Here is an 18,674-nt window from a genome sequence, read left to right as displayed (position 1 = left end):
TTACTGCAATGGGATGGTTGGCCGCTATGCAGATATTACTGCAATGGGATGGTTGGCCGCTCTCAAGATATTACTGCGATGTGATGGTTGATCACGCATCAGATATTACTGCAATGTGGTGGTTGGCTGCTCTCAAGATATTACTGCGATGTGATGGTTGGTCGGTCTCCAGATATTACTGCAATGGAATGGTGGATCACGCGTCGGATATTACTGCGATGAAATTGTTGGCTGCTATCCAGATATTACTGCAATGGGATGGTTGGCCGCTCTCAAGATATTACTGCGATGTGATGGTTGATCACGCATCAGATATTACTGCCATGGGATGGTTGGCCGCTATCCAGATATTACTGCAATGGGATGGTTGGCCGCTCTCAAGATATTACTGCGATGTGATGGTTGATCACGCATCAGATATTACTGCAATGGGATGGTTGGCCGCTATGCAGATATTACTGCAATGGGATGGTTGGCCGCTCTCAAGATATTACTGCGATGTGATGGTTGATCACGCATCAGATATTACTGCAATGGGATGGTTGGCCGCTATGCAGATATTACTGCAATGGGATGGTTGGCCGCTCTCAAGATATTACTGCGATGTGATGGTTGATCACGCATCAGATATTACTGCAATGTGGTGGTTGGCTGCTCTCAAGATATTACTGCGATGTGATGGTTGGTCGGTCTCCAGATATTACTGCAATGGAATGGTGGATCACGCGTCGGATATTACTGCGATGAAATTGTTGGCTGCTATCCAGATATTACTGCAATGGGATGGTTGGCCGCTCTCAAGATATTACTGCGATGTGATGGTTGATCACGCATCAGATATTACTGCAATGGGATGGTTGGCCGCTATCCAGATATTACTGCAATGGGATGGTTGGCTGCTGTCCAGATATTACTGCGATGGTTGATCACGCATCAGATATTACTGCAGTGGGATGGTTGGCCGCTATCCAGATATTACTGCAATGGGATGGTTGGTCGCTATCCAGATATTACTGCAATGGGATGGTTGGCTGCTGTCCAGATATTATTGCAATGGGTTGGTTGGTTTCTCTCCAGATATTACTGCAATTGGATAGCTGGTCGCCCTCCAGATATTAGTGCGATGGAATGGTTGGCCGCTCTCAAGATATTACTGCGATGTGATGGTTGGTCGGTCTCCAGATATTACTGCAATGGGATGGTTGATCACGCATCAGATATTACTGCAATGGGATGGTTGATCACACATCAGATATTACTGCAGTGGGATGGTTGATCACACATCAGATATTACTGCAATGGGATGGTTGATCACGCATCAGATATTACTGCAATGGGATGGTTGGCCACTCTCCAGATATTACTGCAATGGGATGGTTGGCCACTCTCCAGATATTACTGCAATGGGATGGTTAGTCACTCTCCACTGTGTTGTGATGGTAGATCGCTCTTCAGACGGTACTGGGAAGGGTTGGTTGATCGTTCTCCATGCATTACTCCAGTGTGATGATTCATCACTTTCCAGATGTTACTATATTGTGATGCAAATACTTGAGCCACCACGCTGCTTTTCTGGGCATTTACTTTTCTGCCTGCTGAGTGAATGTCATGTTTTTAGCTTGTCTGCGCCTTTGAAGCTGCAGAGGTAACCTAGTTAAGCTCTTGCTGAGGAGAACCACGTAAAACCTCTCGTTTGTGTCTTGGCAGGTCCCACTCAGCATCTGGTCTCAGGAGGTTAATGAATTAACAAGCAATGAATTGGATAAGAGTGAAGCCCATTATTCCGGTGCTTTAAAATGGTAAAAACTGGTCGTGTAAGGAAACGAAGGTATTATTTTAGAAGTTGGCCAACCATATGGAAATTGGGCTAATGTATTCTTCACCAGTCTCTTGTCTGTGTCAAAGTGATGTAGGACAGCAAGTTCGTATGCGCCATCCCACATGCAGTCTGTGCTGTCGGTAGAGGGGCGTTCCATGCCTTTATTATCACTATAAGGCGGAGGAAGGCATTGGAGGAGTCTATATAGGAGCGGAAGAGGCATCGAAAAAGAGCACATCCTTCAACGCTTTACTAAATTGGCAACAAAGTGAATGTGTGGGCAGCAGTGTTTACAAGTCTCGTCGCACCTAGGATTCTATGACTAATCCCATCAAAGGGATGTAGGACCTGTAGCACCTATGGACAAGGCAATCTATACCGAAAAGGAGGAGAAATCAGACAGTGTCTATAATATGACAGAAATCCTATCATGGGGTCTCTTTTTGCTGCCTTTCAAGTCCCCTACACTTTTCAAATTAGTTTTTTTACCCCGGTAGCAGGACATTATAATTCCCGATTACTGCATTTTGGTGTTCTGCCATAAATTGCTACTCTGGCGACCATGGACCAGGGATATTGTGTGCCTGAATCATAGGCGTGGCTGCACCACTGTGTAGCCTTTCGACTGCTTTGGTTGCTGCCTGCTAGGTCCTGGGACCTGGGTCTTTGGGAACGTTTGCTTTGACTGCTCCATCTGGGATCACCCATGATCCATGTCTGTCGGTCTTCCAGACAACACAGTCCACATCCTTGTGTGTGTGCCCGTGAAAGTGGCCTCGGGCTGGTCATCCCCGATTGGATGGCTCCCAAAATGTTCAATGCACACGCATGGGTGGGTGGGTATTCTGAGATCATGCATGTAGTGATCTGGCCCCATCAACTCTGTTCCCCATGATGTTCAGCCCATGACTGGATGTTTCAGGGGGGCTTGTGTGTGGATGTGGAGCCCCTAATATATCACACTTATGACCCTAGCCACCATCGCTTTCTCCTCCTCTGACTGCTGGATTTGGCTTTGTCTCCAAACATCTAAACTCTTCATGTGTGTTCCATCCGTGGCCATATAAAGGACAGACTCTCCCTGCACTTGTTCAATTCCCAACTCTCGGACACAGAAATATGGGCACAGGCTGTGCCTGTAGCATGCCACATACACCCCCGTTGGCTCAACTCAAGGCATTGATTTCCTGTATCTCTGCTCGCACCGGCGAGTGCAGATAAATCCTATATCTCCATACACACTGGCGAGTGTAGGTCATTCCTGTATCTCTGCTCGCACTGGCGAGTGTAGGTCATTCCTGTATCTCTGCTCGCACTGGCAAGTGTAGGTCATTCCTGTATCTCTGCTCACACTGGCGAGTGCAGGCCATTCCTGTATCTCCACTCACACTGGAAAATGTAGATCATTCCTGTATCTCTGCTCACACTGGCAAGTGCAGGTCATTCCTGTATCCCCGCTCACACTGCCAAATGTAGGTCATTCCTGTATCTCCGCTCACACTGGTGAGTGCAGGTCATTCCTGTATCTCTGCTCACACTGGTGAGTGCAGGTCATCGAGTGCAGGTCATTCCTGTATCTCCGCTCACACTGGCGAGTGCAGGTCATTCCTGTATCTCTGCACACACTGGTGAGTGCAGGTCATCGAGTGCAGGTCATTCCTGTATCTCCGCTCACACTGCCAAATGTAGGTAATTCCTCTATCTCTGCTCACACGAGTGCAGGTAATTCCTGTATCTCTGCTCACACTGGCGAGTGCAGGTCATTCCTGTATCCCTGCTCACACCGGCGAGTGCAGGTCATCGAGTGCAGGTCATTCCTGTATCTCCGCTCACACTGGCGAGTGCAGGTCATTCCTGTATCTCTGCTCTCACTGGCGAGTGCAGGTCATTCCTGTATCTCCGCTCACACTGGCGAGTGCAGGTAATTCCTGTATCTCCGCTCACACTGGCGAGTGCAGGTCATTCCTGTATCTCCGCTCACACTGGCGAGTGCAGGTCATTCCTGTATCTCCGGTCACACTGCCAAATGTAGGTCATTCCTGTATCTCCGCTCACACTGCCAAATGTAGGTCATTCCTCTATCTCTGCTCACACTGGCGAGTGCAGGTCATTCCTGTATCTCCGCTCACACTGGCGAGTGCAGGTCATTCCTGTATCTCCGCTCACACTGGCGAGTGCAGGCCATTCCTGTATCTCCGCACACACTGGCGAGTGCAGGTCATTCCTGTATCTCTGCACACACTGGCGAGTGCAGGTCATTCCTGCCGGTTCCCTTCCCTTCCCTTACATGGACGAGCCCTCTCCTTTTTTTTTTTTTTCTTTCTTTACTATATTCGTACGGGTGTGGGTGGAGGGGTGACAAACCAGAAGGTGTCTCACCCGCTAGTCCCAGGAGATCTGTCATCCAGGTGGCCAGGACACAGCCGTTGCTTTTGGATCCAGTTCCTGGCGGTGGAGCAGTGCAGCAGGATCACCTGGATGCGGTGGGGGTGTTCTTTGGGGAGAGAGACACCAGATGGTGAGATGCGGTATCCCTTTAACACCTTTATCCCATCCTACTCAACGCCCCTCCCCTCCTTCCCAACACGAAAACTTTCTGGCGGTCTTTCTTGTGAGAGAAAAAGACTTAACACCCGTATACCTGACATGTCCCAACACAAGGGTCGGGCAAAGTCAGGCAATTACTGATAATTACACACATCAGATTCATCACACTCCCCCACACTGACAAAAGGCGGCGCATGAAAGCACACTCTGAGCAAGGCAAAACACATGAAGCAGCAGTTCCGAGATGGCAGTTTAATACGAGGAGAAAGACGGCAAGACCAGAGAGGGTTGCAAGGAGGGAAATATCCTTCACCATTTCGGTGTAACACTGCTACTTTCACCAGCCTTCGAGAATAAGAAACATAAGACCTGGAATTAAAGCTGAAGAAACTTGCATTGTGTGTTGAAGATACCTGGGGCTCTCCCGTGTCGATGCCCAAGGCGGGGAGGAGCGAATGCCGCCGTAGTACTGTCCTTAGCTCCTACAACAAAGCAGCACCAGTAAAGTCAGCATAGCTGGTGAGTCTGGGAGACTGATAGACTGGTCTGTGTTAGTACCAAGGTTGCAAGCAACAACTTTGTATGAAGCATTCTGAAGAAACAGTGTGAAGCGTATGTGATGAATGATGCGAATATAATTGAACATTCAATGAGTGACTGAACTTTTGAGGCCAATATAGACAATATATACAGAGTGGTTGTTAGGGAGAATTCTCTGTAAGGCTAATTTCCCAAACCTAGTGAGTCCCCCAGCAGCTTTGCTGGATTTTTGGGGTTTATTTTTTTCTCTCCTGCTAAGAGTGAGATTCTTTTTGCTCCCACTCTTAGACATGATTTGAGGTGTTCCTTTAACTTTCCATGTGTTTTATGGGCTATGGGATCTTTTACTCCATAGGGTCTCATGTGTTTTTTTGAGGTGGGTTACACAGCACCCTCTGTGCGGTAACCCAGGGGTGTCGTAGCGACCCCCCAACATAGACTCCATACCCTGGGCCTGACTACTGTCTCCCAGGGCATGTAAAGTCACCATTGGCTTTGCTAGTCCCAAATTATGAACAGAAACCAGTACAAACTATCATATTGTGGACGTACTGGTCGGGGCAATTCGATTGCCCCGGGGTCTGTTGTTCGAGGGGGCACATCTCCGTCCCCCCTGATCGAGTTTTGGCTGGTGGCAGTGGATACTACTTTTTATATTCGACCGCGAATATAGCTCTATGGGATTTTCCCATTGTTCAAGGCTACCAACTTTAATTATTTAATTCTTATAGCCTCGAACATACCGCCGGTTTATTTATTTAATATTAATTCACCGGTTGGTATTGTTTGCCAGAACTCGATTCTAAAATAGCGTTTGTGTTCTCTTCTGTGACTCCAACCCAAGTCGAGCCCTTTGTTCCACTTTTTGGCGGGCTTCTCCACAGAAGCCTTCAAAAGTGGTGCCACTCTGTGTGGGTTCCACAGTGGGTGTGGGAGGGGGTTTAGGCACCCTGGACTGAGTTACCTTGGTAACTCAAGTCGCACTCTTGTGTGATTGGCCCAAGTGGTGAGCCGGCCGGCTCACCACTTAGCATGTTTGATTGACAGCTAGGCTGAGTGAATGGGGGTGTGCTGCATAAAAGCGGGGCTTTGCGGACTGGAACTTCAGACGTCGCCACTGCACCTAAAGAATCTGAGGAGGGAGAAGCTGAGCCGGCCTGCAATGACGACACCACCGGTGGAGCCCTGCTGAACCGTCTCACCACTTTTCCCAACGACAGAGGAGATCTTCCTTCGACTGGTGGGGATAACCAGTCTACCTTCTTTTCGCCTTCCTGGAGCATCTCGTGGCCGCCTTGCCTGTGCCAAGCACCCCGGCAACCAGGATACCACGTTTTCACCATTACCGCAAACTGAAAGGGTAGTACCTTTTGTACCGGAAAACTCCGCGGCTGGTTTCTTCCCTGGCAGTGCAACGACCATCATCTTTCCTCCACGACGAGATCTTCTCTTCCTCTGGACGACGCTGCAACTTGCACCCGCTGCCAGGAACAACTGCCCCTGCTGGAGGATCCTCTCCATTTAAGGTACCGTGTTCCGCCTGGCTTCCCTTGCAACAGACTGAACGGGGTGTATTAAATCCTCGTCTCTCGAACCTGGGTTAGCCTGGGACACCTTAGCTAACTTCTCTGAACTGAACTAAACCTTTTTTTAACTACCTCCACAAACTTCGAAGACTCTGTGTAACTGTCTGATCTTGGGCATCTTCCGTCTGGCTCCCTTGAAAGTGGGCCTGGCACCTAACTTCCTTGCTCACCAGTAGACTGTGCCTTCCGAACTTACTGTGGTTCTTTAAAAAGTGTTTTGTCTGTGTGCTTCCATAATTCTGCTTTTTCCTCCCTTTTTATTTAACTTGTTGGAGTGCCATCGAATATTAAGCGCTCACCTCTGTCTGGAAATAAGTGGTGTTAACTAAGACTTGTCCAACAAGTAATCAGGGATGTACATATGATAATAGTGATTGTGTTTTGAACTTATCTTACCAATTTAGTGCTAGTGTGTTTTATAAGTGTGTGTGTTAAATAAATAATTATATACTTTTACACCCAAGCTCTGGTCAGTGTTTGCTTGTGCTACTGTATTTCTGTACCTATTTTGTATGCTCTGTATACTGCCTAACTCTTCTTAAGGGAAGTCTGACTGCTCAGCCACAGCTACCAAGTGAATCTGTGTGCTACAGACTGCTACCAAGTGGGTTTACTGCCAAACACCTGTAGTCTTAAATCTTTTACAGTGGTCCCTAAAGGAACTGCACAGGTTTCTGCCTAACATTGGTGTACAGCGGTGGGATTTATATTGAGTATACATTTTAGTGTGCTTATAGATACCTTAGTGCAACTAACCACAAAGCTTAGCACTAAAAGAAGTATTTTCTAAAACCTGTCAACTATGGAAAGTTATAGTCAAGAGTCCCTTGCTACAAAAACTGCTGATTGTTTAAGAGTTCTCTGTAAGCATAAGAATCTCCTGACTAAAGGCAAGAAAATGGAGCTAATAGAAAGGTTGTTAGCAAACCAAAGTCTGGATGGTGGTTCAGAGGAACCTACCACGCCAGTAACTGTAGATAACAGCAATGATATTGATATGAATGTTAGTATTGATAACTTTGAGTCAGAAGAGGAGGTGGAAGATGTTAGAGTTGTCTCCCCTGGGCCTCTACCTGCCCTGCCAGCTGTACCTACTGGACCCTTACCAGGTCCCACACTTAATCCTCAATATATGGAAATAGAAAAATGAAGCTTGAATTAGAATTCAAAAAAATTAATGCTCAAACAGAACAACGGCACCAAGAACTAAGGCTCAGAGAAATGGAACTCAACCAGGAGCTAGAAATGAAAAAATTGTCTGTGGAAAGTGCTTCTCTCTCCGAATCCTCTAGGAGTTCCAGTCCCAAAAGACCCCGGATGCCTAAGGAGTTGGTGGGTATGTATGAACCTAAGTTGGATGTGTTGGACTGGTTGAGTTTGTTTTAATATAATCATGGGCTCCAGAACATTACAGGAAATGAGTTACTTTCCTGGTTGTTCTCTAGGCTTCCCCCTGTTGCAACTGATGTGGTAATGGAGTTGGGGGAGGAGGATAAGAAGGATTATGAATGTGTGAAACTAGCTTTGCTAGCTAGATTTGGGAAGACCCCTTCCCAGTACCTTAAGAGGTTTAGGACCCTCAAAAAGCATGATGGTACCCCTTGGGCTACCTGGGTGAGTGAAAGTTTGAAGAACTTAGAGGGATTGATTAAGGGTTACAAGGTGAACACTTATGAGGGAATGAAGTATCTTGTGATGTTGGAGTCAATTTATGATGCCTGCTCTCCTGAGCTCAGACAGCACTTGGCTGATTCAAAGGAATTAGATTCCAGAAAACTAGCTAAGGCTGCTGACTTGCGGGTTGCCAACAGGGCTAATCACAAAGACTCTGGGGTAACTCAGAGAAAGGATGAGGGGAAACAGCCAAAAAAGGACTCCAAAGAGAATTCTAATAATTCCAATCCCAAAGAGGGCCCCAAACAGAACAATAAGGGTAAACCACAAGGGAAACCAAATCAGAGTAGCGTACCCTCTGGTGGAAAACCAGAAGGAGGTCAGAGCAAGCCACCATTCCAGTAAGAATTTGGTAAATGTTTTGTTTGTGGCTCACCTGACCATGTGAAAGGAGTTCCCAGATGTAAGGGTAAACCTTCAGGGATCCAGCTTGTCTCCTTAGCCTTGGCTCCAGAGGAGGAAGTACAAATGGCAAGTGGAAACTTTCTACTGCTGGCTGATGAACCCATTGGAGTCTCGGCCAGTGTTTCTTTAGTGTCTCTGGGTCTGTGGGAACAACAGAATTTAGATGTCTATAACTGTATCCCAGATGATACTAAAGAGTATTATAAGGACAGTGTCCAGGTGAATGGTCAGGAGACGCCTGCCATTAGGGACACTGGGGCCAGCATAACTGTGGTGGATAAATCTTTTTTTCAGGCTGAGGATGTTGCTAAGGCACCCAAATGCCTCCCCAAGTTAGCTGGAGGGCCTGTGCAGATGCTTCCCCAATTACCAGTTCTCATCCAGTGTAATGACATGACTGTGAAGATACCTGTCGGCTTACAAAGTGAGGTGCCAGGAAGGGTTCTGTTGGGCAATGACCTGAAAACTCTTGGAGTAGTGTCACATACCCCCAGACCGCCTAGTAAAAGGTTACAGAAGCTCACCAGACCTGCAAGGGAGAGGACCACGAGAGGTACTCCCCAGGAGATGATGAAGAAAGATATCACTCCTGCACCACTGGAATTACAACTTGCTATCACTGAACAAAAAGAAGCAAAGGGAAAACCCAAGACTTCCAAGAAACAGCCAACAGCAAGCACTCCAGTGCTTCCAACAAGGACTTCCCCGAGGTTGTCCAAAGTTACACCTGTAACTCCCCCTCCAGCTGAGGCTGAGCGGGAGGTACAACCCTGTATGGTGGAACTAGACTCTGAAGAAGAGCTCGTGGAAGGCCAGGAACTCATTGGAGATCTGGATCCTGTTGACCATCCTGAGCTGCAGTCTTTACTGGCAGAAGGTGGACCCAACAGGGCAGACTTCAGTAAGGGGCAGAGAGAATGTCCAACTCTGGAAGGTCTTCACCATCAGGCAGCTTCTCAGGCTGATGGGCAAGAGCCTGGGAAGTATAGGTTGCACTGGGAAGATGGCCTCTTCTACAGTGAACCAACTGAGTCTGCACCTGGAGACTACAAGCGGCTTGTAGTACCTCAAGAAAACAGACAACAGTTCTTGCAGCTAGCCCACGAGATTCCTTTGGCTGGTCACTTGAGTTTCAAGAAGACCAAGGAAAGGCTCTCACTCTACTTTTATTGGCCAAAAATGGGGGCTGAGGTAGATAAGTTTTGCAAGAGCTGCCATACCTGCCAGACTTCTGGTAAGGTTGGGTCCAAGAATGTGGCACCTTTTAGTGCCTCTCCCAGTAGTGGGAGTCCCATTTGAGAGGGTAGGGATTGACATTGTTGGTCCCCTTGATTTCCCCCAACCTCCTCAGGCAACAGGTTTATCCTTGTTGTAGTAGACCACACTACTAGGTACCCTGAGGCAATTCCTATGAGGACTGTTACAGCTCAGGCTGTGGCTAAGGCCCTCCTTGGTATTTTTACCAGGGTTGGGTTTCCTAAGGAAGTAATCTCTGACAGGGGGTCACATTTTATGTCCCACTACATGAAAGCCATGTGGAAAACCTGTGGAGTTACTTACAAGTTCTCTACCGCCTACCACCCTCAGACAAATGGGTTGGTGGAAAGGTTAAACAGAACCATGAAGAGCATGATAGGTGCTTTAGAGGATCCCCTTAAAAGAAAGTGGGACCTTCTATTGCCATGCCTTCTCTTTGCTTATAGCGAAGTCCCTCAGGAGGGAGTAGGTTATTCTCCCTTTGAACTTCTCTATGGCCATCCAGTCAGAGGTCCATTGGCCCTGATTAAGGAGGGGTTGGAGAGTGCTCCTTCCCACAAGCCAGTCAGAGTGACTTATGTGATGGGTCTCCGAAGGAGAATGTCACAAATGATGGCAGAAGCTAGTGATAACCTGAAAGCTGGACAAGCCCTGGTCAAGCATTGGCACGACCAGAAGGCTAACATGGTTGAGTTCACTCAAGACCAGCTAGTTCTAGTTGTTATGATCCCAACAAGGCAGAGGGCCTTGTAAGATAAATGGATGGGACCCTTCAAGGTTGTGGGTAAACTTGGAGAGGTCAACTATCTGGTGGATTTGGGCAATCCCAAGGAGGCTCCCACAGTCTTCCATACCAACCGACTAAAAGTGTATGTCTCCAGACCTGATGTAGGAGCTTTGCTTATAGCATCATCATCAGAAGAAGAAGAGAGTGAAGCTCTTCCTGATCTCCTCAGAGGCTTACCTTTGGACGAAAAGATTGAAGGAGTAAATCTCTCTTCAAATCTGACACCCGAGGAACAAGAAGAGTGCAGATCTATGTTGAATCAGTTTGCCTCTCCGTTCTCACTTTCACCAGGCTTGACCCCTTGGGGACAGCATTATATACTCACTGGTGACTGTCTGCCAGTCAAAAGCAGAGGCTATAGAATGTCAGAAAATGTAAGGACCCACATTAAAGGGGAGGTCAAGAAGATGCTTGATCTCGGGGTAATATAGCCCTCTACTAGCCCATGGTCTAGCCCAGTTGTGTTAGTACCAAAGGCAGGATCCAAAGAATTGAGATTCTGCGTGGACTACAGAGCTCTTAATGCAGTCACCAAGACTGATGCCCACCCTTTGCCAAGGACAGATGAGTTGGTGGATAGACTTGGTTCAGCCAAGTTCCTCAGCACATTTGACCTTCCGTCAGGCTATTGGCAAATAGCCCTGACAGACAATGCCAAGGAAAAGACTGCATTTTTTACCCCAGTTGGCTTATACCAATTTAAGGTTATGCCTTTTGGATTGAAGAATGCACCTGCTACATTCCAAAGAATGGTGAACCAGGTTCTGAATGGGATGGAGGACTTCTGCATGGCATACTTGGATGACATTGCAGTATTCAGCCAAACCTGGGAAGAACATGTGAACCACTTAGGATATGTTTTGCAGGCTCTTGGACAGGCCAATCTGACCATAAAGGCAAGTAAATGCCAAATTGGTCAGATTAAGGTGGTCTACCTTGGGCATGAGGTAGGAGGTGGAGAAATAAGGCCTTTGCTCAGTAAGATTGAAGCTGTGCAAAATTGGACAACACCTACTACTCACCCAGGTGAGAGCTTTCCTAGGCCTCACTGGGTATTAGAGGAATTTCATTGAGAACTATGGGACCATAGCTTCTCCACTGAATGTGATCTCCTCTCCGGAATTCCCTAAGAAGGTCAAATGGAATGAGGAATGCAATCAGGCCTTTGAAAACCTGAAGAAAGCTCTTTGCCAAGCACCAGTACTGAGAGCTCCTGAGTACCACCAAACTTTCATTGTGCAGACAGATGCTTCTAATGTAGGTATAGGTGCATTCCTTCCAACTGGATGAGAAGGGTAGGGAGCATCCCATTTGCTTCATCAGTAGAAAACTGAAGGATCCTGAGACAAGGTGGGCAACAATCGAAAGAGAATGCTTTGCTATTGTGTGGGCACTGAAGACGTTTAGGCCATACTTGTATGGTTCTACTTTTGTTATTCAGACTGACCACCAAACCTTGAGCTGGTTAATGCAAATGAAGGGAGAAAATCCAAAACTATTGAGATGGTAAATCTGCCTACAAGGGTTTGATTTCACCATTGAGCACAGGTCAGGGTGTCACCATCAAAATGCTGATGGACTCTCTAGAATGTATATCATCGACTAGAGGTATGAGGTTCATCCAGGAGTGGATTAAATCCTCCTGTCCCTTAGTCTGGGGGGGGCGAGTGTTAGGGAGAATTCTCTGTAAGGCTAATTTCCCAAACCTAATGAGTCCCCCAGCAGCTTTGCTGGATTTTTGGGTTTTATTTTTTTCTCCTGCTAAGAGTGAGACTCTTTTTACTCCCACTCTTAGACATGATTTGAGGTGTTCCTTTAACTTTCCACGTGTTTTATGGGCTATGGGGTCTTTTACTCCATAGGGTCTCATGTGTTTTTTTGAGGTGGGTTACACAGCACCCTCTGTGCCGTAACCCAGGGGTGTCATAGCGACCCCCCCCAACATAGACTCCATACCCTCGGACTGACTACTGTCTCCCAGGGCATGTAAAGTCACCATTGGCTTTGCTAGTCTCAAATTATGAACAGAAGCCAGTACAAACCATCATATTGTGGACGTACTGGTCGGGGCAATTCGATTGCCCGGGGGTCTGTTGTTCGAGGGGGCACGTCTCCGTCCCCCCTGATCGAGTTTTGGCTGGTGGCAGTGGATACTACTTTTTATATTCGACCGCGAATATAGCTCTATGGGATTTTCCCATTGTTCGAGGCTACCAACTTTAATTATTTAATTCGTATAGCCTCGAACATACCGCTGTTTTATTTATTTAATATTAATTCGCCGGTTGGTATTTTTTGCCAGAACTTGATTCTAAAATGGCGTTTGTGTTCTCTTCTGTGACTCCAACCCAAGTCGAGCCCTTTGTTCCACTTTTTTGCGGGCTTCTCCACAGAAGCCTCCAAAAGTGGTGCCACTCTGTCTGGGGACCACAGGGGGTGTGGGTGGGGGTTTAGGCACCCTGGACTGAGTTGCCTTGGTAACTCAAGTCGCACTCTTGTGTGATTGGCCCAAGTGGGGAGCGAGCCGGCCCACCACTTAGCATGTTTGATTGACAGCTAGGCTGAGTGAATGGGGGTGTGCTGCATAAAAGCAGGGCTTTGGGGACTGGAACTTCAGACGTCGCCACTGGACCTAAAGAATCCGAGGAGGGAGAAGCTGAGCAGGCCTGCAACGACGACACCACCGGTGGAGCCCTGCTGAACTGTCTCACCACTTTTCCTAACGACAGAGGAGATCTCCAACCCGGAGAGTCTTCTTCCTTCGAGTGGTGGGGATAACCAGTCTACCTTCTTTTCGCCTTCCTGGAGCATCTCGTGGCCGCCTTGCCTGTGCCAAGCACCCCGGCAACCAGGATACCACGTTTTCACCATTACCGCAAACCGAAAGGGTAGTACCTTTTGTACCAGAGAACTCTGCGGCTGGTTTCTTCCCTGGCAGTGCAACGACCTTCATCTTTCCTTCACGACGAGATCTCCTCTTCCTCTGGACGACGCTGCGACTTGCACCCGCTGCCAGGCACAACTGCCCCCGCTGGAGGATCCTCTCCATTTAAGGTACCGTGTTCCGCCTGGCTTCCCTTGCAACCGATTGAACGGGTGTATTAAATCCTCGTCTCTCGAACCTGGGTTAGCCTGGGACACCTTAGCTAACTTTTCTGACTGAACTAAACCTTTTTCGAACTACCTCCACAAACTTCGAAGACTCTGTCTAACTGTCTGATCTTGGGCATCTTCCGTCTGGCTCCCTGGAAAGTGGGCCTGGCACCTAAACTTCCTTGCTCACCAGTAGACTGTGCCTTCCTAACTTGCTGTGGTTCTTTAAAAAGTGTTTTGTGTGTGTGCTTCCATAATTCTGCTTTTCCCTCCCTTTTTATTTAACTTGTTGGAGTGCCATCGAACATTAAGCGCTCACCTCTGTCTGGAAATAAGTGGTGTTAACTAAGACTTGTCCAACAAGTAATCAGGGATGTACATATGATAATAGTGATTGTGTTTTGAACTTATCTTACCACTTTAGTGCTAGTGTGTTTTAGTGTGTGTTAAATAAATAATTATATACTTTTACACCCAAGCTCTGATCAGTGTTTGCTTGTGCTACTGTATTTCTGTACCTATTTTGTATGCTCTGTATACTGCCTAACTGTTCTTGAGGGAAGTCTTACTGCTCAGCCACAGCTACCAAGTGAATCTGTGTGGTACAGACTGCTACCAAGTGGGTTTACTGCCAAACACCTGTAGTCTTAAATTTTTTACAGTGGTCCCTAAAGGGACTGCACAGGTTTCTGCCTAACAGTGGTCCGGCACCACGTGGGTGCTCATTCGAAGGTCTCTGTTAGGTATCCAACTGAGAAGTGGCAAACGTGAATAATGAAATCGAAGTGGTCCAGGAATGGGTCAAGGTGTAAACCCTGTGCACATTCAAAAGTCTTTGATAGCTAATACGAACTGCAATTGGTCCAAGCTCGGCTGAGGGAGGCTGGTTGTGTAAGAAAAAGGATGTGAGCCTGGCTGAGAGGCATCAGGGGTGAACTGTGAGTCACCTGACTGAACATTGGATAAGGGGGATCTGTGACCGGAAGAGGGGGATCCATAGTAACGATTGTGGTATAAAAGGGGTCTGATCCCGGCTGATGGGGATCCAGGGTGAAGAGTGAATCCTCTAACTTGAGTACTTGTGACTGGAAAGGAACCCTTAGGTTGTTTTGGTACATCAGGCTCTCTGCATCAAGAGACATTGAAAACTTGGACACAGCAGGCCCTGATGCCGGTAATATCCTTTTGTGAACACTTCTTTCTTTTTCATGAACATTACCCCATGCTATTTGTATTTAGAGGTAAGGATTGGCAATATCTTTTTTTTTTGTTTAGGCCCTTTTATTTTGACTCCACTCCACTAGGACTGCGTTATTATTATTATTTGATGGTCGTAGCTTGCTCCCGTCGGTAGTTTTAGGATTAGATAAGCATTTATCACACCCTTGTTAAAACTCAAACAACCCTTGAATTGTGGTCTCTTGTGTCTGTCTTACTATTGATGCCATGCTTTCCTTACAGGGGACACCCCTGCAACATCCGCTGCCCTTGTTCACTATGCCACCGAATTGGGGATTTGTTTGACATTTTCAAATGCACAAAATATTCGTACAGCCAAAATTCGAGAAAATCTCCCATTCGTTTTGTGTTTTTCATTCATCTCTGCTGACACTGGCGAGTGCAGGTCCTTCCTGTATCGCTGCTCACATTGGCAAGTGCAGGTCATTCCTGTATCTCTGCACACACTGGCGAGTGCAGGTCCTTCCTGTATCGCTGCTCACATTGGCAAGTGCAGGTCCATCCTGTATCTCTGCACACACTGGCGAGTGCAGGTCCTTCCTGTATCGCTGCTCACATTGGCAAGTGCAGGTCATTCCTGTATCTCTGCACCCACTGGCGAGTGCAGGTCCTTCCTGTATCGCTGCTCACCTTGGCAAGTGCAGGTCCTTCCTGTATCGCTGCTCACATTGGCAAGTGCAGGTCCTTCCTGTATCGCTGCTCACATTGGCAAGTGCACATCATTCCTGTATCTCCGCTCACACTGGCGAGTGCAGGTCCTTCCTGTATCGCTGCTCACATTGGCAAGTGCAGGTCATTCCTGTATCTCTGCACACACTGGCGAGTGCAGGTCCTTCCTGCATCGCTGCTCACACTGGCGAGTGCAGGTCATTCCTGTATCGCTGCTGACACTGGCGAGTGCAGGTCCTTCCTGTATCGCTGCTCACATTGGCAAGTGCAGGTCCTTCCTGTATCTCTGCACACACTGGCGAGTGCAGGTCCTTCCTGTATCGCTGCTGACACTGGCGAGTGCAGGTCCTTCCTGTATCGCTGCTCACATTGGCAAGTGCAGGTCCTTCCTGTATCGCTGCTGACACTGGCGAGTGCAGGTCCTTCCTGTATCGCTACTGACACTGGCGAGTGCAGGTCCTTCCTGTATCGCTGCTGACACTGGCGAGTGCAGGTCCTTCCTGTATCGCTGCTCACATTGGCAAGTGCAGGTCATTCCTGTATCTCCGCTCACACTGGCGAGTGCAGGTCCTTCCTGTATCGCTGCTCACATTGGCAAGTGCAGGTCATTCCTGTATCTCTGCACACACTGGCGAGTGCAGGTCCTTCCTGTATCGCTGCTGACACTGGCGAGTGCAGGTCCTTCCTGTATCGCTGCTGACACTGGCGAGTGCAGGTCCTTCCTGTATCGCTGCTGACATTGGCGAGTGCAGGTCCTTCCTGTATCGCTGCTGACACTGGCGAGTGCAGGTCCTTCCTGTATCGCTGCTCACATTGGCGAGTGCACGTCATTCCTGTATCTCTGCTGACACTGGCGAGTGCAGGTCCTTCCTGTATCGCTGCTCACATTGGCAAGTGCAGGTCCTTCCTGTATCGCTGCTCACATTGGCAAGTGCAGGTCCTTCCTGTATCGCTGCTGACACTGGCGAGTGCAGGTCCTTCCTGTATCGCTGCTCACATTGGCAAGTGCAGGTCCTTCCTGTATCGCTGCTCACATTGGCAAGTGCACGCCAGTCTATCATCTGCTATTTCTTACGCTTCATGTCTAGGTTTATGCGGCTGTAAAGCAGCACATATATTCTATTATTGTTCAAATGTGTTTATTTTTAAACCAGGGCATGCATTTATTCAACCAGACTTTCCAGTTCTCGTTAAAGAGGAAGTGACGTATTCCATGGAGCAACATGACCCTGAGAAGACTGAGTGCAAGCGGAAGGTCAAGGGTGAGTGAAGAGCACGTCCATGTTTAAGAATGATCGACCAAGAGACTTGCAAGAGCATTCCTCTGTCCAAATGCACTTCCCTGGGCAGGATGAGCATAACAGCTGTTCCTAGATGTCCCTGCAGTCCAACCTCTTCCCCTTTTCTGTCTGATCCAAGAGTGAATGTGGCATTTTCCAGGTAGGACTGCACACAGGCAATGCGTTGCTAGATTCTTCTGCACTGAAAAATGGGTTTTGTGCTTAAAATGGATGAATGGTAAGAGTGTATCTGCAAAAATGTGGTCACAATTGACCACCCCTGTGATAGTTTAACCCCCTTTCGTCTTCCCTACCTTCTTCCAGGCCTCCCATGGCCTCCTCCACCCCCATACTCTCCTACTGCTCGCCCACAGCACCGGATGAGGTCTCTAAAGCTGTCTGATCTATGTAAGCCTCCTCCAAACAGGTTCTCCCGTGCTCCTCCAGAACTATCAAGGACAACATTTCCTCTCTCGCTCCTGCCTTGGCTGTTCTCTGCAACCATTCCTTTGCCACTGGCTCCTTCCCACTATCCCTCAAGCACTACCTTGTGCACTGAACGCACCCATTCCCCGACACAATATCCAAAATATCTCGAATAATGGACCCACCCCGCTAGGGAATGAGACCAGGAGATAGATTGCAAGTAGAACAAAGTTTTATATAAGATAAATTGTGCACACAGAGAACTCTGCTGCCCGGATGGTGCTCTGCCAAACATTACATGGGCAGCACATTATAAGATAAATATGTGTCACTGATGACGCCAACTATAAGTACACAAATACAATTGGTTCAGTTCATTAGTACGTTATAGATGTTTAGGCGATGACCACCTTGCATTGGCTGTTGATTGGTTGTCACTCCTGCTGCACGTAGGTCAGCTGGGCTCATCTCCGTGGGGTGAAGGTTGTGTTAGTAAAATGATACACTCCCTGACTGGCTGATCTACAATAACAGGATCTGAGAGCATGAGACAAATGACAATCATAAAAGTCTGGCAGGAATGAGGGTGCATCTCAGAGTTCAGTAACAAGTCATAGGTGCGCATTCTACCCTCTGCACCCCGGTACTCATAAACCCTGTGTCCCTGACCCAGGTGTCCATCTTGGGGGTTTTGATCTACCTGATGCCTCATGATACAAATAGACCAGTGTTAGGTTTGGGAAGAATATATGGGTATCTGGGGTCAGGGCTCTGGTGGGTATCCTTATCTGATCACTACAAGGGGTCAGATGTGTATCTGTATCAAAGAACAGAGGGGCATGGGCCCGGTGGACTGTGGCTTGGCAGGGTGGGGATCAAGGGAGCACAGGCAGGTTAGTGGAGACGTATGGGCACACGGCGCAGTGAGCTAATCTGTTTTGGGACGGCACTAAAGGTTGCAACCATGAATGGCTGAGCTTCCGTGAGAACAGGGTTTGTGCAGAGCTGGCAGGAGACAGTGGGGTGGCAGCCTGAGCTGGTGGTGTGAGGTGCAGGGCAGAGGGAGAGACGGGCTTTTAGAGGTCATTTTCAGGCCTAGTAAAAGATGGCATCTGGTGTGTCCCAATAATTGAGTCTTTGAGCTTCAATAAGGCTTTGTTACAGATTTTCCTTATTAGTAAGTGATTAATACAGATTACGTTTGAGCGGGTGGGGGGACGTCTCCCCGCTTCAGCACAAGCGAGATCCGAATATGCAGTAATGTTGAGAGGGGTGGAAAAGACCACCTCTCCCCAACAGCACCCTCTCCGAAAAAGCCATCTGCAGACCACTCCTGCCCTGCTAACTACCAC

At 47.9% G+C, this 18,674-nt stretch overlaps 1 protein-coding gene across 3 annotated transcripts in view; it reads left to right on the top strand.

The window, feature by feature from the left end:
* LOC138563937 (zinc finger protein 211-like) overlaps positions 1-18,674 on the top strand; it is a 145,544-nt gene that overhangs the window by 90,119 nt on the left and 36,751 nt on the right. For 2 of the 3 annotated variants that reach the window (XM_069642874.1, XM_069642876.1), the window contains exon 6: positions 16,771-16,878. In XM_069642874.1, coding sequence (XP_069498975.1) covers positions 16,771-16,878 — 108 coding nt within the window. The remainder of the gene's footprint in view (positions 1-16,770; positions 16,879-18,674) is intronic. The other variant, XM_069642875.1, reaches the window with a different exon arrangement.

This window comes from Ambystoma mexicanum, chromosome 1p, assembly GCF_040938575.1.
Source record: "Ambystoma mexicanum isolate Mex_15411 chromosome 1p, UKY_AmexF1_1, whole genome shotgun sequence".
Lineage (NCBI taxonomy): Eukaryota > Metazoa > Chordata > Amphibia > Caudata > Ambystomatidae > Ambystoma > Ambystoma mexicanum.
Note: the sequence above shows the minus strand (reverse complement) of the source record. Positions and strands in the feature narration are given on the sequence as shown.